General features: G+C 39.1%; 1 protein-coding gene across 1 annotated transcript in view; it reads left to right on the top strand.

The window, feature by feature from the left end:
* Positions 1-1,911: 1,911 nt before the first annotated feature.
* Positions 1,912-22,371, top strand: part of SMS (spermine synthase) — a 35,542-nt gene continuing 15,082 nt past the window's right edge. Inside the window, exons 1-8 of the mRNA XM_010084661.1 lie at positions 1,912-2,041; positions 11,931-12,028; positions 12,804-12,868; positions 15,501-15,676; positions 17,525-17,679; positions 18,609-18,698; positions 19,798-19,912; positions 20,459-20,538. Of these exons, the coding sequence (XP_010082963.1) occupies positions 1,978-2,041; positions 11,931-12,028; positions 12,804-12,868; positions 15,501-15,676; positions 17,525-17,679; positions 18,609-18,698; positions 19,798-19,912; positions 20,459-20,538 (843 nt within the window). The 5' untranslated portion in view covers positions 1,912-1,977. The remainder of the gene's footprint in view (positions 2,042-11,930; positions 12,029-12,803; positions 12,869-15,500; positions 15,677-17,524; positions 17,680-18,608; positions 18,699-19,797; positions 19,913-20,458; positions 20,539-22,371) is intronic.

Raw genomic sequence — 22,371 nt, 5'->3', positions numbered from 1 at the left:
CATTAATTCTCTCCCCCATCCCTGGGAAGAAGGAGGGGTGAGTGAGTGGCTGTGTGGTGGTTGCTACTAGGCCTGCTGTTTCAAACCACAACAGTAGTACAAATGATGTGGCTTTTGACAGGAGGTTAGGGCAGGAAAAAAACTTCATGGTGAAGTGGATTGTGGGTGGGGTGTTTCATCAGTGAGGGTAAAAATAATCAGTGGTGCTACTGATAAAGGGCCAGCATTTAAATCATTTTCTGTTGTCCAACAGAACTTATTTTTCATTGATTCTATTTCTGCGTAATTTGGAACATGGGGAGTTAATCAGTGAGACATATAAGGTGAAAACATATTTATCTCAGAACATGAATTCAAGATCAGATAGTATGAGCAATAAAAAGCAGGGCCTTTCCACTTTTATTAAATATTCTTGGCAAGATATTGGGGAATTGGCTTGCTCTTGACTTTGTGTAGAAGAAAATTAAAGTACATGCTTTCTCTGTTATTTCAGTCTGTGTGGTTAAAACACACAGAGATAATTGAGTCCAGGCTTTACAGATGGGCAAACATAGTTTTCAAGAGTTTGGTTTTTCATAGTCTACTGTGGGGTTGTGTAGAGATGATAGACAAGCCAAACTTTGATTTACTTGGTGTAGATTGGTTTTTTTTATTAATTTGTTTGAAAATTGCCAAAATCAGTAACATCCTGGAAGCTATTATTGATGGTGTCTGCAGGCTACACTTACTGACTTCCAAGGTATATGCATTTGGTGTCGGGGAGTAAGAAAAAATTATTACCTTGGGGATAACTTTAATAGGGCAGGGAGAACAATGTGTCAGTACTGAAGCATTTTTTTTATAAACTCTGCTTCTATAATGTGGCTGTGCCAGGTGATTTCTCTGATTAAGACTCTAAATCCTGGTTACATTATTGACATATTACATGACCGTAATAGTGGCTTAGTTTTTCATTTGTGAAGCAAAGCTGATGACCCTTGCCTCACTGTGAGAGCCTGTGGATTAATGTTGTCTAGGCCTCCTCACTGACACTTACTGGTATGACAGTCTTTCCAGTTCTGTTCCTGTTCTGGTAGGTGCAGCTTTACCAGTGTCCTCCACTAACTTACCTTGTCAATTCCAAAGTCAACTGACAAAATCTGCTGCTTGGTTTTGGGACATTTGTTTGAAATGAGCATCTCAAATAGTTGTGATGAAGATAAACTAATGTGTACAGCAAACCTGAGGCTTCTGAAATCAGCACATTCTGACTGAAGAAATACCTTTATGGACAAATTGTCAGCTCATAATTACAAGAGTAACTTCTTTAGTTATTTCCAAGTGAATTTTTTGTGTGTTATTCTGAGTGAGAGGTCTCTTCCGTAGCATTGTGAAGAAGATTTCAGCTGAGGGCCTGCTCTGTCCTAAATGTTACAAAAAGGATGCTTCTGCAGGGCAGAGTGGATAGGGTAGTTTGCCCTGTCTAGTTTTCAGTGCCTTTGAAAATGTTGAGCTGTAAGACAGGGAAACAGTTAAGTTTCTTGTCAGTGCTGTGGTTTCCTTCTGGGATTGTTGTTTGAGTGTTTTTAAGTGATGTAAAAAATATTTACATGACTAACGACTTGCCTGGATTGTGATACAATAGGTGACCGATAGATTTTAGCCATAATAAAAGTACTCTTATCTACAATGAATGTAATAAACACTTTTGCTCAGGGAGGAAGACTGATTTAAAAGAAAATTTTTTGGATCCTCATACACTGAGGAATATATCCTGTGGATGGAGGACAGGAGGGGAGAAGGTACATGAAAGCTGTTGTTCAGATGGAACTTAAAGGAAAAGTTCTACAGGCTGCCAGCAAAAACTGTTTAGCCTTTAAAAAAAGCAAAACTGATTTGAGTGGAAAATCCTTACTGATTGTGTTTTTCCTCTTAATCTCAACAGCTGATTGCAATGCCGTTCTTAAAGCTCTACAGCCCATTTTTCAGGAGCAGGGAATGACAGAAACAGTTCATAACTGGGAAGACCATGGTTATTTAGCAACCTACATTAAAAAAAATGGCAGGGGAGTGGACTTTCTTTTCCTTCATATGGATGGCATCCCCTGTCTTCCCTTACAAATATTTATTTCTCCCTGTATTGGACTTCCTTCTGGAGTGCAGGCAGGGCAAGTTTTTCTTTCACCAGCCTTGTGTATGAAATGTCTGAAATAAAGCAAAATGCTGTCAATCATCTATGTCATTTTGTAGTTTGGATATCAGAATAGTAGAATCAGTCAGTCTGGGCTGTATTAATGCTGTAACATTGTGTGGTGTTTTGTCCTCAGGGCCAGTTCTTCCAGGTACAGGACAGCTCAAGTTGGTTAAATGTATTTGTAATTCTTCTGACTACTGAATATGTCTAAATGTTCAAGTCTAACCTTAGTATGTGAATGATGAAACTTCCTGTCTATCTTAGTGTATGTGCTTTTAAACACTTTATAATAAACTTCAAATTCTCAAGCAGCTACTGAAGTAATTAACAGCATGACAAAGGTGGTTGATGTAATTAGTGACACACATAAGCAGAATCTGCTGCAATAAACTGGTAAGCAAAACCATGTTCACTTTATATCCTGAAGCTGCTTTACAGTGTCAGTGAATTGCTGTATACATTTATCTGGCCTATTTATTAGTAACTACTGTAACTTTATTGCACTTAATTTGTTTCTAGATATCGAATTGTTTATTCTTGACATCTATGGTGGCAATTGCTGCTTTAGTTCTTTAGGAAATCTCTACTTCTGTGTTCTTCAGGATTGGAGTTAAGCTAAACAGGCTTTAAATGTTTGGCTCTCTTCTCCTCCTGGGTGTCCTGTTAAGCAGCTCAGCTGGCCACACTCCTAACATGTGAGAATTACTTAAGGATTTTAAAGCTATATTGGTTCTCCCTCTCATTACAGAGAGAGAGAACTGATACATCTAGATGGAAAATCAGATCCTAGGTAAGGGTGTTGCCTGCTGGAGTTTGTCTCTGTTTACTGTGCATGAACATGTTTGTATGTGAGCTTTATATGTGTTTTATAAAAGTAGTGTAGACCAACAACACTGGTAAACTTGGGGCCTGACTTAAGTTAGTAAGTAAACTGGTGTGAGGCTAGTTGTCTCTTTATATCTTCCCAGTCATGGTCCATTAAATTTTTAGTATATTTCAGTCAGCTTTTCAAATGTGACACTGACTCTCTTTCTGGTCAAAATTATTTGGTTTTTACACTTTATGGGCCTAGAAAAATGTTACTTGTTTTTGTACAGTCTTTTATATTCTGTCTTTAGTTGTGCTTTTGTATTCTTCCTGAACAATTAGATCAAGATTCTGGTTCTGGATAACCTTTTGTTTCTGAGGTCAATGAAAAGATAGCCAAGTTGGTAATTTACTACTCTGGTGCTATCCTTCCTCTGTATTGACTTAAGCTTGTATTTAGTTCCCCTAAAAAGATAGAAGGTAAATATCTAAAACTAAAAAGGACTTTAGAAGATTGAAAAGCTGGCTTTCTTTGATTACCTGGCCTCATTTTGCTTTCCTGTGTTTCCTTGAATCTGAAAGTGACATGAGATGTGAATTCTCAAACTTGCTTTCCCCTTTGCAATCTCATCTAATCCTTCCCCTTAAGAGGACAGCCTCTTCTGAAGGAGCAGTTTCCAGTGTTAAATTACCTGCCTTTTGACATGTTCCAGGAACTTTCTGGAAAACCATCTTCTCTTGTATATCTTTTCTAGGAGATAAGTGAAGCATATGTCCAGAAGCATATCTGAGTATGGCCCCTATAAAACTCTAAATTTTGAAGCATCTAACCCTAACCTGATTTCTCTTGCTACACTGTCAACTGAAAATACTTGGCGTTGCAAATGCCACTGTCTTCAAGTGCGACAGTATAAAATGAATGAATGTTTGAAGGGGGGGGGGGGGAAAGAAAGGATGTAAAAGTTGACATGTCTGTGTAGGAGAAGTGAGGAAGTCACAGGAAAGACAAATCTGTGCACTGGTATACAGTGCACTCATGGTAACAGAAGAAAGTTGGTCAAGTTGCCAGTTTCCATGGTAAAGCAGAGCCCCTGTGGGGATATCCTTGTTGCTCTGAGGATATGCTTGGGAATTCAATATTTTGGAGACGTATAAATAAAATCTACCTCCAGTCAGTTTTTTTTAATCCTCAGAGCTGTCTTCAAGTAGACAGCATGGTGGGGGAGGGAGTGAAGAGAAAAGGATGTTGTAATAGATGAGCTCCAGCAGTTGCTGAGCATGCATGCTGATTTCTAAATGGGTTCTTTCCTGTGTGTTTTACGGTTGTTCTTGTGCTTTCCAGGAGCATGACACTTTGAATCATCCAGCTGTTCACTGCACTACTAAATACAAGTTAAGCTTTTGCACCAGAGGATAGTTCACAGTATTCTTACTGCTGTGGGAAGATGAAGATGGGGACAGTGGGCCTAGTGGCCTTCCTGGAGGAAAAGGGAGGCTCTTATGTTGGATCTGGATTCTAGATACCTCTTGCCACTGTTTACTGTCCTAAGTAAAACAGCTGGGGAGCAAGGGCAGTCACTTGGACACCTACACTGTTGCAGACTGCTGTCGCTTTTTGGATTTCTTCTTTAGGGCTACATCAACAGTTTTGTCAGCTGGCAGGGTCTTGGGTTGATTTGTTCCATAGTCCTCTCCCAAAAGGCAGTGTTGGTGAGGCTGTACAGTTTGGGCTGCTTCTGCTGTCATGCAGTTGTATCAAGTAATCAAGTAGCCTTATTTTTCTCACATGCAATCTTCATGTCACACTCACATCATGCAGTGCATGTGATCAGTTTGATGTAAAATACTTTCCTGGTGACTGCAGTGGAACCCTCGTGTCACTTCAGATGCTTTGATGTGGTGGTTGGTGGGTTGAGAGAGAAACCTCACTGTCTTGGGGCCACAGGGAGAGCTGGGGCTAAGTGGTGTAAGCATGGATGTGGCCTGCCTGTTACTAGGGGAGTTAAGCTCCTTGAGCCTTCCAGGCTGAGTGCAGCCAGTTTAGTCAAGTATTGGTTCTCATCTATTTAATAGTATCATATGCTAGACATCTCTTAGACTAGCACCATTCATATTTTCAACTCACAGAGAAATATGATAGGCAATACTGAGTTTCAGGAAAAAATATGGACTTAAAGATGCTCTAAATACTGAGGTGTCCATGTAAGACGTGAATGGGCTTTCTACTACTTCAGCATCTTTTTTGCCTTTCCTGATTTGCATACGCTGATGGACTTGCTCTGTCACTCTCCATTTGACATGTATTTTAACAGTCAGGTGTAGAAGTCTCCCCTTCTCTCTGTAAATACGCAGGTACTGCAACCTTGCCTTTCCTCGTTCCCCCATGTGTACCAAGCTTCACCATCTGCATCACTAATCCAACCATGAATGGGTTCTCCAACAGAAATGTCAACAGTCAAAGTTTTAGTTGAGCTTGGTTTTAATGTTAAATTACTGTTGTCGGCTTAATGTTAAATTGTGTACAAGTGTTTTCAGTTCAGAAGTACACTTGCTAATGAAGACTCTTAGCCCTTATCAGAACTTCGAGAACTTGTTTCATATAATACAGCTCTGGAAATAGTTGAGCTTCTAAGGGAAGCTATCCAGGAGAGCATTCTAAACATAGTAAGGAATTGTGGTTTGTGGAGCAGCCTCAAAACTGAAGAATGAAGATCAAAGGTGCACAGAAGAACTGAATATTAAGAGGAGATAATTCAATTTGCAAGTGGCTACTTTTTTTCTTGTGCAGTGTTAAATGTCAATTAATAAAGAATGGCTATTGCTTTCTCTTGGTATATTCATTGACGTCTGAACTCCAGTGCATACTGGATTTGTGTCCCATGGAAATTACTCACTTTAGTCAACTTACTGTGTCTGTAGTGGTGTGAGTCAAAGTAATCTTCTGGGCTTTGCCACCCCTATTGGAGGAAAAAAAAAAAACCAAGACTGGATTGGGAAACAGTAGCATGTGCAGAACTTTATGTGGGTTTTGGGACCTCAGTTTTGTTTTCTTGGGTTTTCAGATCACTTAAATAAACTGCATACACTTTTCTTTTAAAGGCAGCATTAAACAGTATATTTGTTAATGCCACTTGATGGAGTTTCAGTTAACTGAAACAAATTAAATACCAATAGACTAGACAGATGATAAAAGCCCACAAACCAGAAACAATCATTTTGTGAGTGGTTAGAATGAACTGGTGAATATAAAGAGTATTTGGTACTAACTAAATAGGCTTTATTTTAATACTAGCAATTTTATAACTGCATTTTATTTTAGGGATGTAAAATATAAGATTTATATCCTAATGTATCTGACACGACTAGGAAGAAATTAGCTAGGGCATGCTGACTTTTCCTCTTCCCTGAAAAACAGTATACTTGCAGAAATGAAGTAGCTTGTAGGAAAAAGCAGAAAAAAATTGTGGTGGGGGTAGGTACATCATGAGCAGATGGCTGGGTGTTACTGGGCACATGTTCCCCAGAGTGAAAGATGCATGAGTTGGTGCTGTTCATGAGTGTGCACATGCGAACACATTTTTGACCAGCCGAAGGTGACTGAGCCATTGCAAGACAAAGATGTGTAGCTGATGTAACAAGCTCAGTACTAATCCCAGAGAAAAAAAAATGTTTGAGATGAGATAGTAATATGTTGCTAAACAGTGACTACACTCCAAAGTCTCCAGAGATAACACCCCTAGACTGTGGGGTGCCCCGTAGTACAAATTGTTGAATTGTGGGCACTGCTGTTGACAAAACTTTGTTTCTGACAAAGATACCATGTGAACAGCCCTGTGGAGGGCTGCAGTTGTTAAACGAATAGGAGCTGATTTGGGGATTAAGCTGTGCTTTGCTCTTGTCATTACCAAAGCAAGAGATCCCTGTTCTTTTGTTTGAAATTAAGCAAGCAAAAGTCATATGTGGCAACTCTACCTGGTCCATTTACTTTGTGATTTACTGTGACAAAGGAACTAATTGAGGGAAGTTCAACTGAAAACATTTAGTAATGGAGTTGTCAACACAAAGCTCTGGAGCTGGGCAGGAAATAGCTCACTTAAGTCACTAAAATTCCTGTCTGTAGTGGTATACACATCTCTCTGGTTTGCTGGCCCCCTTGCCTGAATGCTGGTTGGGGAACAGGAGAATGTCCAGGAGAGGAGCTCTATCTCTGGCTTTTGGGGCCCCAACAGTCTCATTTTCCTGAGCTACGTGTTTTCAGATCACTTCCAGAATGTTTTCAGGGTCACCTTAAGAAGCGTGCTTTTACTGAAGTGTCACTCTAGCTTAGACTGGACAGTCAGGAAAAAAGTTAGGGATGTGAAGTCCTTATTTAATGTACGTGGTACTTGGTAGAGAGTCATAGGGCCTGGTATATTTTAACAGATTGAAAGTAAGTTTTCAGAGTAAATCCTGAAAACTAATCTTTGAAAATTGTTGAGTATCTTTTCAACTAATGCTATGTCTTAATAGCATCACTGCTTGTGAGCAGGTATTTTTCTGTTACATACTGCATACAGCTGCCAGGGTTTTTCTTGTCCTTCGTGCATCCATGCTCCCTCTTTTGTTGTGTTCTACCTGAAAGTTCTTTAAAAACCCACAAAACCTGAAACTTAGTCTCTGTTCCTACAGTAGAAGACTGACTTTTAGAAAAGCTTTAGCCTCCCCTATACACACACCCATTTTTAGCTTCTATTCAGTGTGAGTTCTTGTTTAGAGAAGTGTAATCCTACTGGTATTTGACTCCGCTGTTCATAATAGCGCAAGATTTATGCAGTTGAAGTTGGTTTTTATGTCACTGAGATAAGTATGTTAACACCATGAAGGGAGGGGTGAGTGTTTTTACATTTTTCTTTTCTGTGTTAGTCTTTTGCTAACTACTCAATATGCTAGTCAGCATATTTTAAAGGAGCAGGATGAACATTCCTCAGCTCTTTGTTTCAGGCTACACGTAGTTTATTCGTGGAGTTACCCAGAGTGCAAAAATGGGCTGAAAAATTGGAAGCAGTTGCTAGGAATCAGTAACAGTTTAGAACTGTGGTAACTTTCATTGGTTTAATTTCCTTATTTTGTAAAAAGAGAACAGGAATAATGGTATAGTGAAAAACTGGGGTTGCTTAATTCCTTAAAGTCCCTTGAGTACTCTGTAATTAAGACAAAGAACTTTTGTAAAACGAGAATATGCTTTATTGAAACAATGTTGTGACAACTTTATTTTGAGATTTCCTAGTATAAGCAGGTTTTCATTTCCTCCCTCGTTATGAGTGATTTGACAGGTGATGCTTTTATTGGCAAGCTACTTTTCAAATACTTGAACTATTCTAGCTGTTCTGTAGTGACTCAAAGTTAGTCTGTCGGCAGATAAAGGCTTTGATGCCTGAAGAGGGGCACTGCCCTAGAAGCTGAGGCAGGTATGCAGATCCAGCAATAAGTGGGGCGTTGTTATGGCAGAGTGGGGGGGAAGGCACTTTTCACATGTAGATTTTGTTGCATAATAGAAGAAGATAGATGGTCGGTCCTCGCTGTGCTTTTTTCTCACTCCTTTCATGAAAGTGCATACCAAAGGTGTGGCAGGTGTTTTATTTTGAAAACAGAAATTAAATTTTTCAGTTAAGGTAAGATACAGGAGGAGAGACTTTTGAAGAAAACTTAATTTTTCACAGTTTTTTCCTCATTTGCGTTGTAAAGTAATGTTTGGTATATTTTCGTAAGTAGAAAATAGAAACTGCCTTAGTGTATGGTTCTTAAAAACCCTTCTCCGAATATTAAAAGAGCTGCTGCTGTTGCAAACCTACATTCGTATGCATTCTGTCAAGCAGACAAGTGTGAAGTAACAAAAGCCAGCATAGCCTTTGCTCTCTGCTAATTGAAACTGGAATGTCTTTTGTGGGTTTGGCCTTTGCCTGCTGCTGTTGCCTTAATGCTACTAGCCTGGTCACTTTTCTGAATGTACACTTGTACTGTTTGCTGTTTGTTTAAATCTTTACAGGCATTTTAGTTTTATTTCGAGTGTTCATTTGCAATCAGGTGACTCTTAACCAAGGTGCAACCAATGTGGATCTGTATTGGCTTCTTCAAGAACCTTGAATTTCATTCCGTAAATTAACTGTCCGAGATTATCAGCCACACTTGGAACTTAAATTTTTGTCCCACTACACTGCTCCAGCCTGGTGCCTGCCTTTCACCTCTCTCCCTGCCACCCCAGGTGTCAGGACTGTAAGGTAACAATTTGACAAAATGAATTATGGTTCTGCAGCATTGCTGCCTCTATATTCTGATGCTATCATAGCACTTACAATAAGTCTGAAGCTGTGTGGTTGTGCTTTTCAGAGCAGCCCCCATCTCTGCCTCTCCTTGCCTCCCACCCAAAAAAGGCCCCGAAGCAAAGGCAGTAACATCACATGGAAATATTTCACACAGTCACAGGGGAAGTGAAGTTAATGTCAGCTGTCAAATCTTATGACAGCTATGTGGTTTTTGTAGGAAAGGAATTTAAAAGGTGACTCAAGTCATGGGACAGCCCATCTGTAGCTTATTTGTGTAAACAGCAAACCCTGGAATATGGAAAAAAACTGATAAAAAGTTTTTTCTAACAGTGCAAGTATTTTTGGCACTCTGACAAATCTCAGAGAACTTAATAACAGTGCTGTCTAATGACCTGCAAATACTCATTTCTGCCTAATGCCACAGCTCTGAGGGTCTGGAGCAGGTCTGTGGACTGCACCAGGAATGTCTGTTTTTGCTGTGAATGATTGTGTCCAAAACCTGATGGAGTGACCAGTGCTTTCATCTTGTGAGCTCTGCTCTTTTGTCTTTCTCTTCTTTAAGAAAAGGAAAAAAAGTAGTTACTCTCTCTGGGAGATTTGTGGTAAAGCTGTTTGTTCTTACGCTTACACCTGACTATTTTTTAGTTTCATGTTAGTCATGATACGAAATAAACCCCTGCTGACATGAAAAATCATATAAACAGAATCCTGGCAGGGTTTTCTCAAGAGCTGTCCTTTGCAGTAGCTATTTTCTCGTATGCTGAGTACCACTCTATCTGGTAGTTAAAAAGGGGGGGGAGAGAAGAAAAAAAGCATATTTGTTTACTTCGTGACTACTTTCTGTTCGTCCTTTCATCAGAGTAAAAGTGTGTTTTGTTTTATGCACGAGTAATTTCCTGATGCGGGAGTAATGTGTATCTTAAGGCTATTCTTTGATTCCGCTCAGTGGCCGTGGGGTGTACAGCCGTTTGCTGGTCCCTCGGCAAAAACACTTGTCAGGAGGACACCTAGTGGACAATGGCTGAGATGTAGGAAGGGTCACTGAGAGATAGTGATGACCTGCAGGTACTTGGGAGGGGGAAGCACGATGGGAGTGTGCGTGTTGTATAGAAACAGCTTTCGTCCTGAAGGCAAGACCTGTGTGTAAAGTCTTCAGGAAAGCTTGAGGCTTCCCAGGCTTATCTTTTCAAGAGAAGTGGGTGAGAAACCCCACTCTGGTTTCTCTGTCAACTGGAAACGCATCACAGCTACAGCTCATTGCTGTCCAGTGCCAGCAAGAGTGTTTTTATTCTTGAATAGCTTGAGTTGGTTTCATCATTTGATCATTTTACAATTACCAAAAATTACAATTTTCTGATAGCACTTCCAGAATATTCAGGATTTTCTCTCTCTGACTGTAGCTAAGGATGTTTGCTGACCAAAGTTCCCACAACCACAGGGGAGGTGGTATTCATATTGAGGCTGACAGTTTAGGAAAGGAGCTCTGGAAGGGGGGAAAAAAAAAAAGGTGGAAGTGGTGGGAAGATGGGAGATGACCTAAACTTTTTGTCTCAACAAGAGCTGGTTTGTGTTTTGCTTTTGAGACTGAGCAGGATGATAAGAGCAGACAAGCAAAGAAAGGGGCATTCAGAGAACTGTATAGAGCTTTACTTGGGGTTTCTCTGTGTTGTACTAATGAACTGCCATCTCTGAATACCCTTCTTTCTTTGATTGGCTATGCTGGTTTCCATACCCTCCTCTGCCCTCTTCTTTCAGTATGTGCTTCCCCTCCCTTCATTTACGTAATCCCCTTGTAACCTTTCTGTTTCTTTTTGTCTTCTCCCCAGTATGGAAAGGATGTCGCCTCTGCTACTGATTTTATTTTCTTGTGTCCTTCCCCATAGTCCTTATAATTTGCTTTGTTTGTGGCAAGTTCTTGAAGGTCCTGTTTGTCCGCCCAGCACCTAGTGTGGTGAAGCCTTGCTGTTTGGTCTTTAGATGCTCTTGTAATAAATATAATATACAGTAGGAGTTTTGTCTATCTTGCATCTGTATTGATCAATGAGAGTTTGCTGCTGTAACTTCTTTGCCAGTCAAAGCTGTGGTTTTGCTCTAGGACACTTATTGTTTCTCACTTATTATTCAGCTATGAATGTGAATACTGTCTCTGTGAATAGTTGTTTTAAAGTTTTGGTTTTTGGTGTGTTCTTTTTTTTTTTTTTTTTCTTCTCAAGACAACCAAAAAACCCAACAAACCCAAGAAGTGAGAAGAAAGAGACAGAGGAAGGAAAGTGTCCAGTTGTTTTCTTGGGGCTTGATTTCAGTTAAAACCAACACAATATACCTGTTCAAGCAGGCCTTATTTGAAGAGCTGAGGCTAGTAGACAGTACATTTTCCCCTTGTACTGTACTTCTGGTTTTGACACGATGTTTCACTGCCTTGCTGCCTGCTGATTTTATTAGTTATGTAGTGACTGGCATGCTCTTACAGCATTCTATTTGCTGCTCAGTGACTTGCAGAGTAAGACTGGAGCTGCCACTGCCAACAGTTACAGACAGCTGGAAAAAGAAATGTGCATTCTGAATTTATTATAACTCATTTCAGACTTTCTTCACTCATTCACTCTGATTTTTTGATAACAAAATTGTTACTACTGTCACTCTGTTTTGTAGTTTTGCTAATTTGAGAATTCACCCTCATGGATTAGTGTTGGTGGATCTGCAGAGCTACAATGATCATACGAAAGGAAGAGAGGAAGTCGATCAGGTATGAGTGATGCTTATCTTACTAGGCTTATCAGACTGCATGGGGAGCCCCTTCTTTTCTTCAGGTCTACCAAAGCATATTTTGGTAAAAGATTATTAAATATCAAAGGTAGTTCAAACCTGAATGCTTACAGATGAGTAGCAGTAACCGCTGTTGTAGTTGCATACACATATGAGTGCGTGTGCACACACACTCTTTTGCATGTCCTGGGTCTCATATTCTTTGCTGTACAAGTTGTAAAGACATAGCAGCCTTGATTAGGGTCTCTTCAGGCACCCAGGGCACCAAGGGGAAGAAGTGATACTCAACCAGCAACCTGAAGTATTAGTGTATGATTTTTTTTTTTTCCTTCTCTAATCTGAGAGGTGGGGAGCTTCTATACTCAAGCTTTTTCCCTGCAGAGGAAAATAATTTCGTCTTTCTTGATATGAAGGCTCTAGAAATTGGATATTGCAGGGGAATGGGTCACTTCTTTGGCGGGAATGAAACCTTACAGGGTTCTTGTGTTCCCTCTTTGCCTGTGCCTGATAGGTCTGGCTATGCTATCCTGGAGGATAGCTACCACAGTGATGACAGCTGCTACAGTATGCACATGCTTGCTAGTAACAAGGCTAAGGTGGCCAGCTAGTTATGCATAGGCTTCTAATGTTATATCTCAAAGCTTTTCAGTGCAGGTGCTACTTTTTTATTGCCTTCCACATAGCCTAATTTATCAAATATTTTACATTAAGTGATCACCTTTAAATTCCACCTCTCTTGTTTGCTATTTTTTCAGCTTCTAAACAAAGTAGAAGAAAGAATGAAAGAATTGTTTCATGGTCATATTAAAAGAGTAAAACGGTAAGTTTGTACATCTGCTTCTGTATGTGGCTTGTCTGCATAGTTGCTAAAGATAATAAGCAAATTATGCTTTACTATATACTGCAATGAATAGCCTGGAGTATGAATTTATGCCTCTGGGTTTTCCCCAATATTTTAGAATTGTTTTATTGCAGAATTGAAAATACTGTGAGGTTTGTCATTCTGTTAAGCTTCATCTTTGTTGTTGTTACTTTGGGCAAGGATTATTTCTTTAGTTTGTTGCAATGGTTGCATGAAATAGTGGGAGAAAATGCAACCAGGAAGCAAGAACAGCCTGATATGGAAGGGCTGAGGAGTAAAGGATGCCAGGGTGATAAGCCAGATCATGAATTGTACTCTCCAGGCCACATCCCACAGCTTGTGGGCAAGGCAAGCAGGGCTGATGATGGTGACCAGGGTCAGCCTCAGCTCTGGAGCTGCCAACCTGGTCCGTAGTACTGAGGCAGCTTCGAGACCAAGCTCGGTGTCAAGGATGAGTGAAAAACTTGGACAGGCATGGGAAGAGCTGCAGTGTAGCTTGGGCAGGGACCAGGGGTGAAGGCTGTCGCTAAAATGAAGCTCAAGCCTATGGAGAGGGCCCTACCCTGCCAAGGTTTCCTGCAGCTCTTTCTCTCACAGCTCTACCCTTGCTGCCCCTTGTGGCGCTGGCCTTGGGCATGGGTGGCAAAAACCCTGGGGGGCACCTGTATGCTTAGGGCATTGCCAAGAAGGTAAAGATGTTTTGTAGCAAAGTTTTTTAATATAGCTGATGACTGAAGCAAGGGAGGCTTTGCAGCCTTCTGTCATTTTAATTTACTTAAATACAGGGGTATATATTGAACTGTAGGGATGCCAGTTGTGGTTCAATGCCTGCCACTGAAACAGCATGCATGCTGGAGTTCCCCAGGAGTCTGGAAGGACACAGATCATGTTGGTGTCTTTTTGGCTGCTGTCTGGCAGTGACTGGCATCTTGAAGCCAGGGAGCACTTGCTGCAGGTGTGCACTTGCTAGAGGGTGCAGCGGGTGCTATAAAGAACATAGTCAGAAGTGGGAATAGCTTAAGAAAAGTAAAAAGCACTGTCAAATTGCCAAGATCCAGTAAAGCCAAGGAGCAAAGTACAAAATGGGAAAATGGTACTATAGCAGAAAGTAATCAGAAAGCTATATGAAACCAGAAGTAAAGTGGTAGTGATTTGAAAAGTGATGTTATACCTTGATTTTTTTTGTGTGTGTGTTTTAACAGTTTCATGTAAAACACAGAGAGGTAGTTATCTTGCTTTACTTCGTCCTGGTAAAACCTCACTTGGTGTGCAGTATGCAAGTGTCGATAATCTTGCGTACGTGTATATGGAGGAGAAGCCCTCTGAGGAAATTTTAATACTGAAATATGATACTGGGAGTTTGTGGAATCCCTATGGTAGGAACTTGTTAAAAATGAGTCAGGAAAAGTCTGCCTGAAGTGATCTAGATTAATTTGGTTACCTTTGTATAGGAAAGATGAACCTCCTAGAGTAGTGGATCTGGCATAGGTCTTGTCACACACCCCTCAACTTTTTTTTTAAGTTTGCTTTGCATCCTTCTGGTGTTAACTTCACACACACAACTCCACTGGAGTTAATGCTGCTGGAAGAGTTGTTCCTGCCTTTTTATTGTCTTGTGGTAGTGACTAGATGCTCTTGCTCTCACCCTCTGCTGCCATCTTGCGGCTCACGGAGGGTAGAAAGCATTTCTGAAATGTTTATTGAGAATCACTAGTGCATTTAGAAGCTTGTGTCTGTCCCGTCTTCTGCTACACCCCGCTCTGGAAAAAAAACCCAACCCTTAACTCTCTGAACTGTGCATGTGAAATCTGATTAACTCTGTGCATGCACATTTTTCTTAAAATGGAATGCAGTCATTTTGATAATTCACTGCCATTTCAAATACAGTTTGTCTTTACAGGTTTGTAAAGATTACTGATCAATACTGATTTGAACCAAGATACTTCTGTGTGGAATTAAAAAAAAACAAAACCAAACAAAAAACCCCGAAAACAATCTATGCAGATGCTTGAACCACTTTTTAAAAGTAATGCAAACTGTCAGCTGGTACCAAGGATTGTGCTTACACAATGCAGGGTGACCTGGCTCAGTTTGAAACACTATAATAGTTCACTTTTTGTGTTTATGTATTTAAAATGTTTCTTTATACAACTTTAGAAGGGTGAGATACACTAATCTCAAAGAAATGGCATTCTGAGCTAAGCTGAAGGTGGGAAGAGGTTTTGTCATGGTTTTTTGTCTGCGTTTTGCTTTTGTATTTTATCTGTTTCTAGTCATGAGCCAATTCTTCTGCAGAGGCTGGTACATTGGGTAAATATCCTCTTATGGTAGAGATGGAGTCACGTGCACATTATAGAAGTTGTACATGAGGAAGAACCATTTAGATTTCTTCTGTGCCTTAACAAGTTATGTATATTTAATGTATGGCTGATAGGTTTCTTATATAAATTAGGTGTTAAATCTTGTAAGTTTTCTTAGTTTTCTTGTAAATATTACTTATTATGGTGAATCTATTGGATGGTTAGAGGGAATTATTTTTTTAAATAGTCTCATATGTTTTGTAACCTTTTTTCTTGTTATTTCTTTCCAGGTTGCCAGCCATTTTGAGAGGAGGTGTCATTGATAGATACTGGCCCACAGCTGATGGGCGCCTGGTGGAGTATGACATAGATGAAGTTGTTTATGATGAAGATTCACCTTTTCAGAATATTAAAATTCTGCATTCAAAACAGTTTGGGAACATTCTTATCCTCAGTGGGGATGTTAGTAAGTATCACCTCATTTGAGGATGTTTTGCGTGAACTTGTAGGAAGTGTTGTTTTCTATCTTGCTGTGGCACAGTTTAACAGATCTAATAGTGGGTTCATGGTTCTGATGCTGGAAACTACATATGCATGTACGCATATCTGTTCTGTGTATAAGGTTTTTTTAATCAGAAAGGCTAACTGATATAAAAATCTAGAGTACAAAAAAAGATTTATTTTTCCAAAGTTGTCATCTTTGTTATGGAAGGTGGTATAGGAGAATAGAAGTCAGTGTTCTCTAACAGAGCTTACTCCACTCCTTTCTCATATGAACTTCTACCTGTTTGCTGCAAGTCCAGCCTCTTGAGGGCTTCTCTTTGATAGTGAAACAAGCTACTTTGTCGGTCTTCAAAATGCAGTAGAATTCTAAAGAAGTATGAAGAAGTAGGAGCTGCTGTGTGTGTGTAGGGGGATAATCCTGCTACTCCTTTGCTCTAAGGGAGTTACCTGCTTGGTGAGATACAGGACAGCTGTATCTTAAACCATCTAGCTGCTTTGGTGAACATCTTTTGACTCTGTCTTCTTCAAAATGCTCAGTTGAACTCTGAGTTAACCAGAAGAGTGACTCAGCCTTTACAGAAGGGTGTTTATAGGTGGTACTCTGTGCCTGCTGATCTTTGTGTTTTTGAAAGTGAACTTGGGAGAAGATGGGCTACTGTTCTTTTAACCTGGATGAGAATGCTGTTCGCTAGAAGATCTAGGCATCAAGGAGTATGCTTTATAAAATCTCTCAGTACTTATGTTGAAAAGTACTGACTGAGGTAAATGAGAGATGTTGATGTCTAGGAGTAGAATACCTAATTTTAGTCTAATGGCAGAGTAAGAAATTGAAATTTGACTATAGCTTTTTGAAATCACCAGAGATACCTCTAACCATTCACTTAGCTTTCTGCAGCTGTCAGGAGGACTTCTATGGAACCCGAAAAGTGTTTTTATTGAATTCGTTAGCAAGCTACTTTCCAATTCAGTTAGAATTGTGTTTGGAATCACCAAATTAGCTATTTTCCTTCTATCTGGAAATTGTTGTCAGAGTTTCATATGGAGATGAGGTTTTTTTTGAACATTGTCACAATGTGCCTCATAGAAAGGGAAGTATGCCATTACTTATTTACCTTCCATGGGATTTGCAAGTACTGCTTTGTGTCATTTTGTTATTGTGCACTTACAAGCAGAGTCCTGATTGCTAGGTAGAATGATAGGATATGCCATGATATGCTGCTGCACAAAGCTTTGCCCTGGTAGCTCGGATGTGTTATTACAGCTTAGGAATGCTAGTGCCTTCTTTGAAGCTAATGGTGAACAAATCAGCAGAAGGCATGCTTCAGGGCCCTTCAGCAGTTAGGTGTTAGTGGTTGTACTTACACTTGTGTGCAGAGATGCACTGGAGCACATCTAGGTTGCTCTTTTAGTTGGGGTCTAGAGTTCACTTTCAAAAAATCTCCTGATTTGTCTCTTGCAGCACTAGTCAGAGGCAAAAACCCACGGAAGTATCAAGTGTGGGTGTCAAGTCCTAAGTACAGACAGTTTTGCTCTCCAGCTTTTCTTCTCTTGGCACGCAGTACTTCCTAATGCTCAGGTAGCCATTGTTAGGTTTGCATTGAGAACTAGATAAATCCCATGTGGGATTCTAAGGAGGATCTCATTAGCTTTGGTAAATCACCAGACTCCTGTTAACCTGGACTCTCTTTGAGAGCTAGGTTGTTTCTGCAGATGCTCTTGCTTTGGTCTGTATTGTAACACCTTTGCATTAATACCAATTAATGAGAAGATGTAATGTTTTGGTCCAACTCCTTCTCTTCCTTCCATTCAGATCTGGCAGAGAGTGACCTGGCATATACTCAAGCCATAATGGGCAGTGGAAAGGAAGACTACACTGGGAAAGAAGTGCTAATCCTCGGAGGTGGTGACGGAGGTATACTATATGAGATAGTCAAACTGAAGCCAAAGATGGTTACTATGGTAGAGATATCCTTTGACAGATGATTGATCATTTGTTTGAACATTTTTCAGCCTGCCTTTTCTGCTGATGTGTTAGCATTGAGCACAGTTAACTATCAGGTTCTGATTTATATGAGGAGATAGATCTAAAATGAAATTTTTTTGTCAGCTTAGATGGGCCCAGTGGCTACATATTTGTGCATTGTTATGTAGCACATGCTTTCAATTTTCCAATCCATACTGCAATTCTTGAGTAGCAGTTTACATAGAACTGGAAAGGAGCACTTGTGTCATCAGACTAATATCTTCTCTGATAAGAGAAGACAGGTCTGTCAAGTTTGTGGTTTGGGCTGGGTTCTGCCTTCTTGGGTTCTTTTTTTCCAAAGAAAGCTGTAAAAAAAAAAAAAAATCCCTAGAAGAAAAAAGTTTAATCAAGAGGGATGTCAGGACTTAGTGAATTGTGTTTGTGGCAGAATGACCAACTCTTGTCCTGTCTTAAAAGAACTGATAGAAATCAAGTTTTCAACATTCTGTAGTTCAGATAGTTTGATCACAACAACAACAGTAAACCACTGTTAGCCATGTGAGATGTTGATTATCCTAGGTTTCAGGATGCCCTTGTTAGAAACTAAAAATAATTTGTTTTAAAACTGTAGGTTAAAGTCTTAACCTAGTTTAACTTTATGGGATTTTTATTTAGACCATCCTATTGTTCATATTTCAAGCTTTCACAGTAATGGTACTAGAAATATGAGTTAAAAACAAGAGTAAGCTATTCCTAAACCTATAACTGAATCTGGAGGTGAATATATAAGGTTGGCTGTTGCAATATGTATACTAAGATACATATCTTACTATTTTTCTGCAAATGTCACCTTTTGAGACTATTTCGTCAGAAATAGAAACTATTACCTGTATTATTCCTGGAATGTAGAAGGCCTTAACCAGCTTCAAACATTGACCAAATGGTGATCGACGGGTGTAAAAAATACATGCGTAAAACATGTGGAGATGTCTTAGACAATCTGAAAGGAGAGTGCTATCAGGTAATTTTTTGTTTTTCTCTTACTAGAAGAAATATTTCACATAAAGTTATACATAGCTTGGAAGATGTCTGTGGCAAGTTTTGGGGAAAAATCTTCAGATTTTTCTTAATTTTGTGAAGGATTTTTATTTTTTTGATGCTTCTAAGTTTTAATAGCTGGTAGTGGGATTTGTGTTGGAAGTGTACCTTAGTGTCAAAATATTTTTAGCCTCCATCTGCAAACTCTTTTAAAAATAATTATATATAGCTTTTAAGGAATGTGAAATAGGAGAATGTTTATTGTCATAGCTTACTAATAAGGAGGAAGTAGCAGTAAGGATGCAGTTTTAAACATTGTTCCTTAAATTGATGAAAAAATAGAAGAAACATATATTTAAGTTAGTTGTCCTGTACTGTTGAGAATATCTAAATTTATAATACGTATTTTAAAGTTATGTTTTAATTTGCAGACAAATCTCTTCACCATTTCACTGCTAATATGTTTTTAAACCCCCCTGAAACAAAAAACCCCACCCCAAAACCAACCCCTCCCCCCAAAAAAAACAAACCAAAACAAAAAAAAAAATTCATGCATCCCTGCAGTTAAGGTCGTTATGTGCTGCATCTGACAGACCTTAGACTAGCCCAGGCATAATCTGACAGCTTCACTGGAAATATTTTCTTTCTGTTTTCATTACTGCTTCTTAAAGCTCAGACAGATAGTGTTTTACAGGTGTGAGCTAAACAAAATTACAAAAAAAATAACAGAAGTCACATGCTACTTCGTATGAGTCAGTCATTTGCATTAATACAAATACCTTATTTCTATGTTGGGGGACTGCTAACTGTTGTTGTTACCATTTGGTAGGTAGAACAGTGATCACCCAGCAATCAGTGACATTGCTAGGAAATTCAGTCATGTAGTGCCTACACTGTCATTAGCATAATTCCTACAACTGTTCTTCCTTTTTCTATGATGTAAGAAGTTGAAAAGGGAGCCTAAAATTAAATGCATACTTAATTTTGTACTTTTCCCCTCTTTGTAATTTCTGTGAATTCACATTTGCTCCTTTTACTTTTGGGGTATTTTGAGGACTAGCTACAGTATTTCATTCTTACAGGTTCTAATTGAAGACTGTATTCCTGTACTGAAGAGGTATGCCAAAGAAGGAAGGATGTTTGATTATGTAATTAATGATCTGACGGCTGTACCAATCTCCACATCTCCAGAAGAAGGTTAATCTTCTAATTTATTTTCTTAAACTTCTGAGGATTTTCCATGTTTCTGCCTCTCCGTTGCATAAAAGTTGGCAGTTTGCAACAATAATACTTTGATTCTTGTATTTTTAATAGCAAATCTGAGAAGCAAAGAATGATAGTAACACAGCAATTGTTTTTGATTTTTTTTCTTGAATGTTAGAAAAAATTAGCAAGTACTTAAGACTTTTTTAATCTGTGCTCTTAGTCCAGAATAGTATGAACTCATGTAATTCTTGAAGGTATCTGGGGAGCTCACACTCCAGTAAATTTTTCCCCACTCTATAATTTCTTGGAAACATCTGGAAAATTACATGAAAAAAACCAGATACTTCTACCATTGCCATTGTGTGTGGAGTGTGTGGGGTTTTTTTACTGTTTTTTTCTTGTTGTTTTGTGTTTTTGTTTTTTAAAGGCATAGGATAGTTACTGTTTAAACAGTAGATATGTTGTGAGTCTTGAATATGTAACAGTGAACAAGCCAGTAATGTGCTGTTCTGTTTTTAAATCATACTCTATATGCAGATTCCACATGGGAATTTCTGCGTTTGATTCTTGACCTCTCAATGAAAGTCCTGAAACAAGATGGAAAATACTTCACACAGGTATGATACCTGGATGTAAAAATAAGTGTTGCTGTGTATGTATTGCAATCCATATTTTTCAGGTTAAAAAAGGGAACAAAAGCAAACCAACTAAAAAATCTACTAGCAAGCTGTTGTTTTCCTTTTAATGACTCAAAGGGATTTTTGTGTTAAATTTGGGCTTTGCTATCTGACTTGTCTTTTTTCATTATTTCAGCTGCTTATAGTGCTTGTGTCTTTGAATTTAAAAGCATAATTTCAATAGTCAGCTAGGTGTACTACGGAATATTCTAGCTGTAAGCAATTCTTGGAAGAGCAGGACAGATGTACTTTATAAACAGATAAATTGTTTTTAAGCTAATGTCTCCAGTTGTAGAATGCAAGACATGAAAATTTGTCATGCATAAAGGTATAAGAATTTGACATAGATGCAATGGAATGAGAAAATTAGTAATTTGGGAGTAAATACTCTTTTTGCTTTTGTCCACTCCTAATGCAAGTCACTGGTTTGGCTTATGCAAGATGGATCTTGAGCATTTGAATATGTTTGTTACAATGCTTGACATTTTGTGAAGTATTTTTTGTAGTCACAAATAAGATTTTGTACTTGTATATGAAGCTTTTAATATAACTTTATTTAAAAATAAATAATTCAAGATTTGTATGCTAGCTACAGTATAGCCACTTCATGGATAATATAATTTCCATATAGCTTTCATCTGAAGATACTTTCTGTATGTAGTCCTGAATTGAGAATGCCACAAAGCGGCATGCAATTGGATAAAAATGTGACCAGATCCAGCAGATGGTTGAATGAAGTATAAGTCTCTGAAGTTTTGTTTCTTTTGTCATGCCAATACCTTAACTAATCTTTTGACGTGTGGAGCATCTAAGTACAGCAATTTGAAATAATCTTGTTAAGCTCCGAAATAACCTAGCTAAAATTGTGCATTTGAACTCTATTCCCATCAGCATAGAGGTTCTGAGGTGTGTAAAGGAACTGGTTTAGTGTAAAATTGGGCAGGTTTATAAAGAAATGCAAAACTCACTGAATGAGGTTTTTGGCAACTTTAATGTGCTACTTTAATGTCAAATGCTGTGGTTGTATGGGTAAGGTAAATAATCTTGTGGTTGAAATGTAAGATATGACTGACATGGTTGTATAACACTGTAAGTCTTAATGGCTTTTCTGTTGTGTTAATAGTGGAAATATTTGTGACAGACTTTGATATTGAAAGGACACTGTCTTTGAGACAGAGCGAGCATTTGTGTTGCAGTTGTCATACTTGTAACATACACAGTGAGATTAACTGACTTTATTAGAAGGTATGTAGATGTATGACTGTGGACAGGTATCTGTCAGACGTTGCAGAAGGACTCTGGGAAGAAGCTTGTGCTGAAAGCTGGAGTTACGGCTGGGCTGTAGCCAGGGTATAGGGAGGTTGTTTTGTGTCAGCTGAAGCCAATAGATGTTGAGACTGGTGCAGCCCTCCTGCCTGTCTTGTCCTGATGGGAGAAGATAACTCAGCTCACCAGCATGTCTGCTTGCACAGGAAGGAAGGGACGGCAGTACTGAACCAGCCTTGGTGGGTTTAAGCTGTTGTGAAACTATGCCATGTCAGTTTCACAGTCCCAAAGCAACAAGGTGGGACATGGCCGGATGGAAAGAAGCACCATTAAAATTGAAATGGCTTGAATTTGGATTTGTGGCTCACTGGTAGCCAATGAAAGGGCTGGAGTATAAAAGCAGTGTACTCTGGCAACTTAGTCTTCCTGACGTTGTTGAAAAAAAGGAAAATTAATATTGGGGCAAAGAGCTATCAGAGCTTTTGATGGATCTACTGATACACTACC

The sequence above is a fragment of the Pterocles gutturalis genome, unplaced genomic scaffold (genome assembly GCF_000699245.1).
Source record: "Pterocles gutturalis isolate BGI_N339 unplaced genomic scaffold, ASM69924v1 scaffold6530, whole genome shotgun sequence".
Lineage (NCBI taxonomy): Eukaryota > Metazoa > Chordata > Aves > Pterocliformes > Pteroclidae > Pterocles > Pterocles gutturalis.
This window is presented reverse-complemented; position numbering and strand designations above follow the sequence as displayed.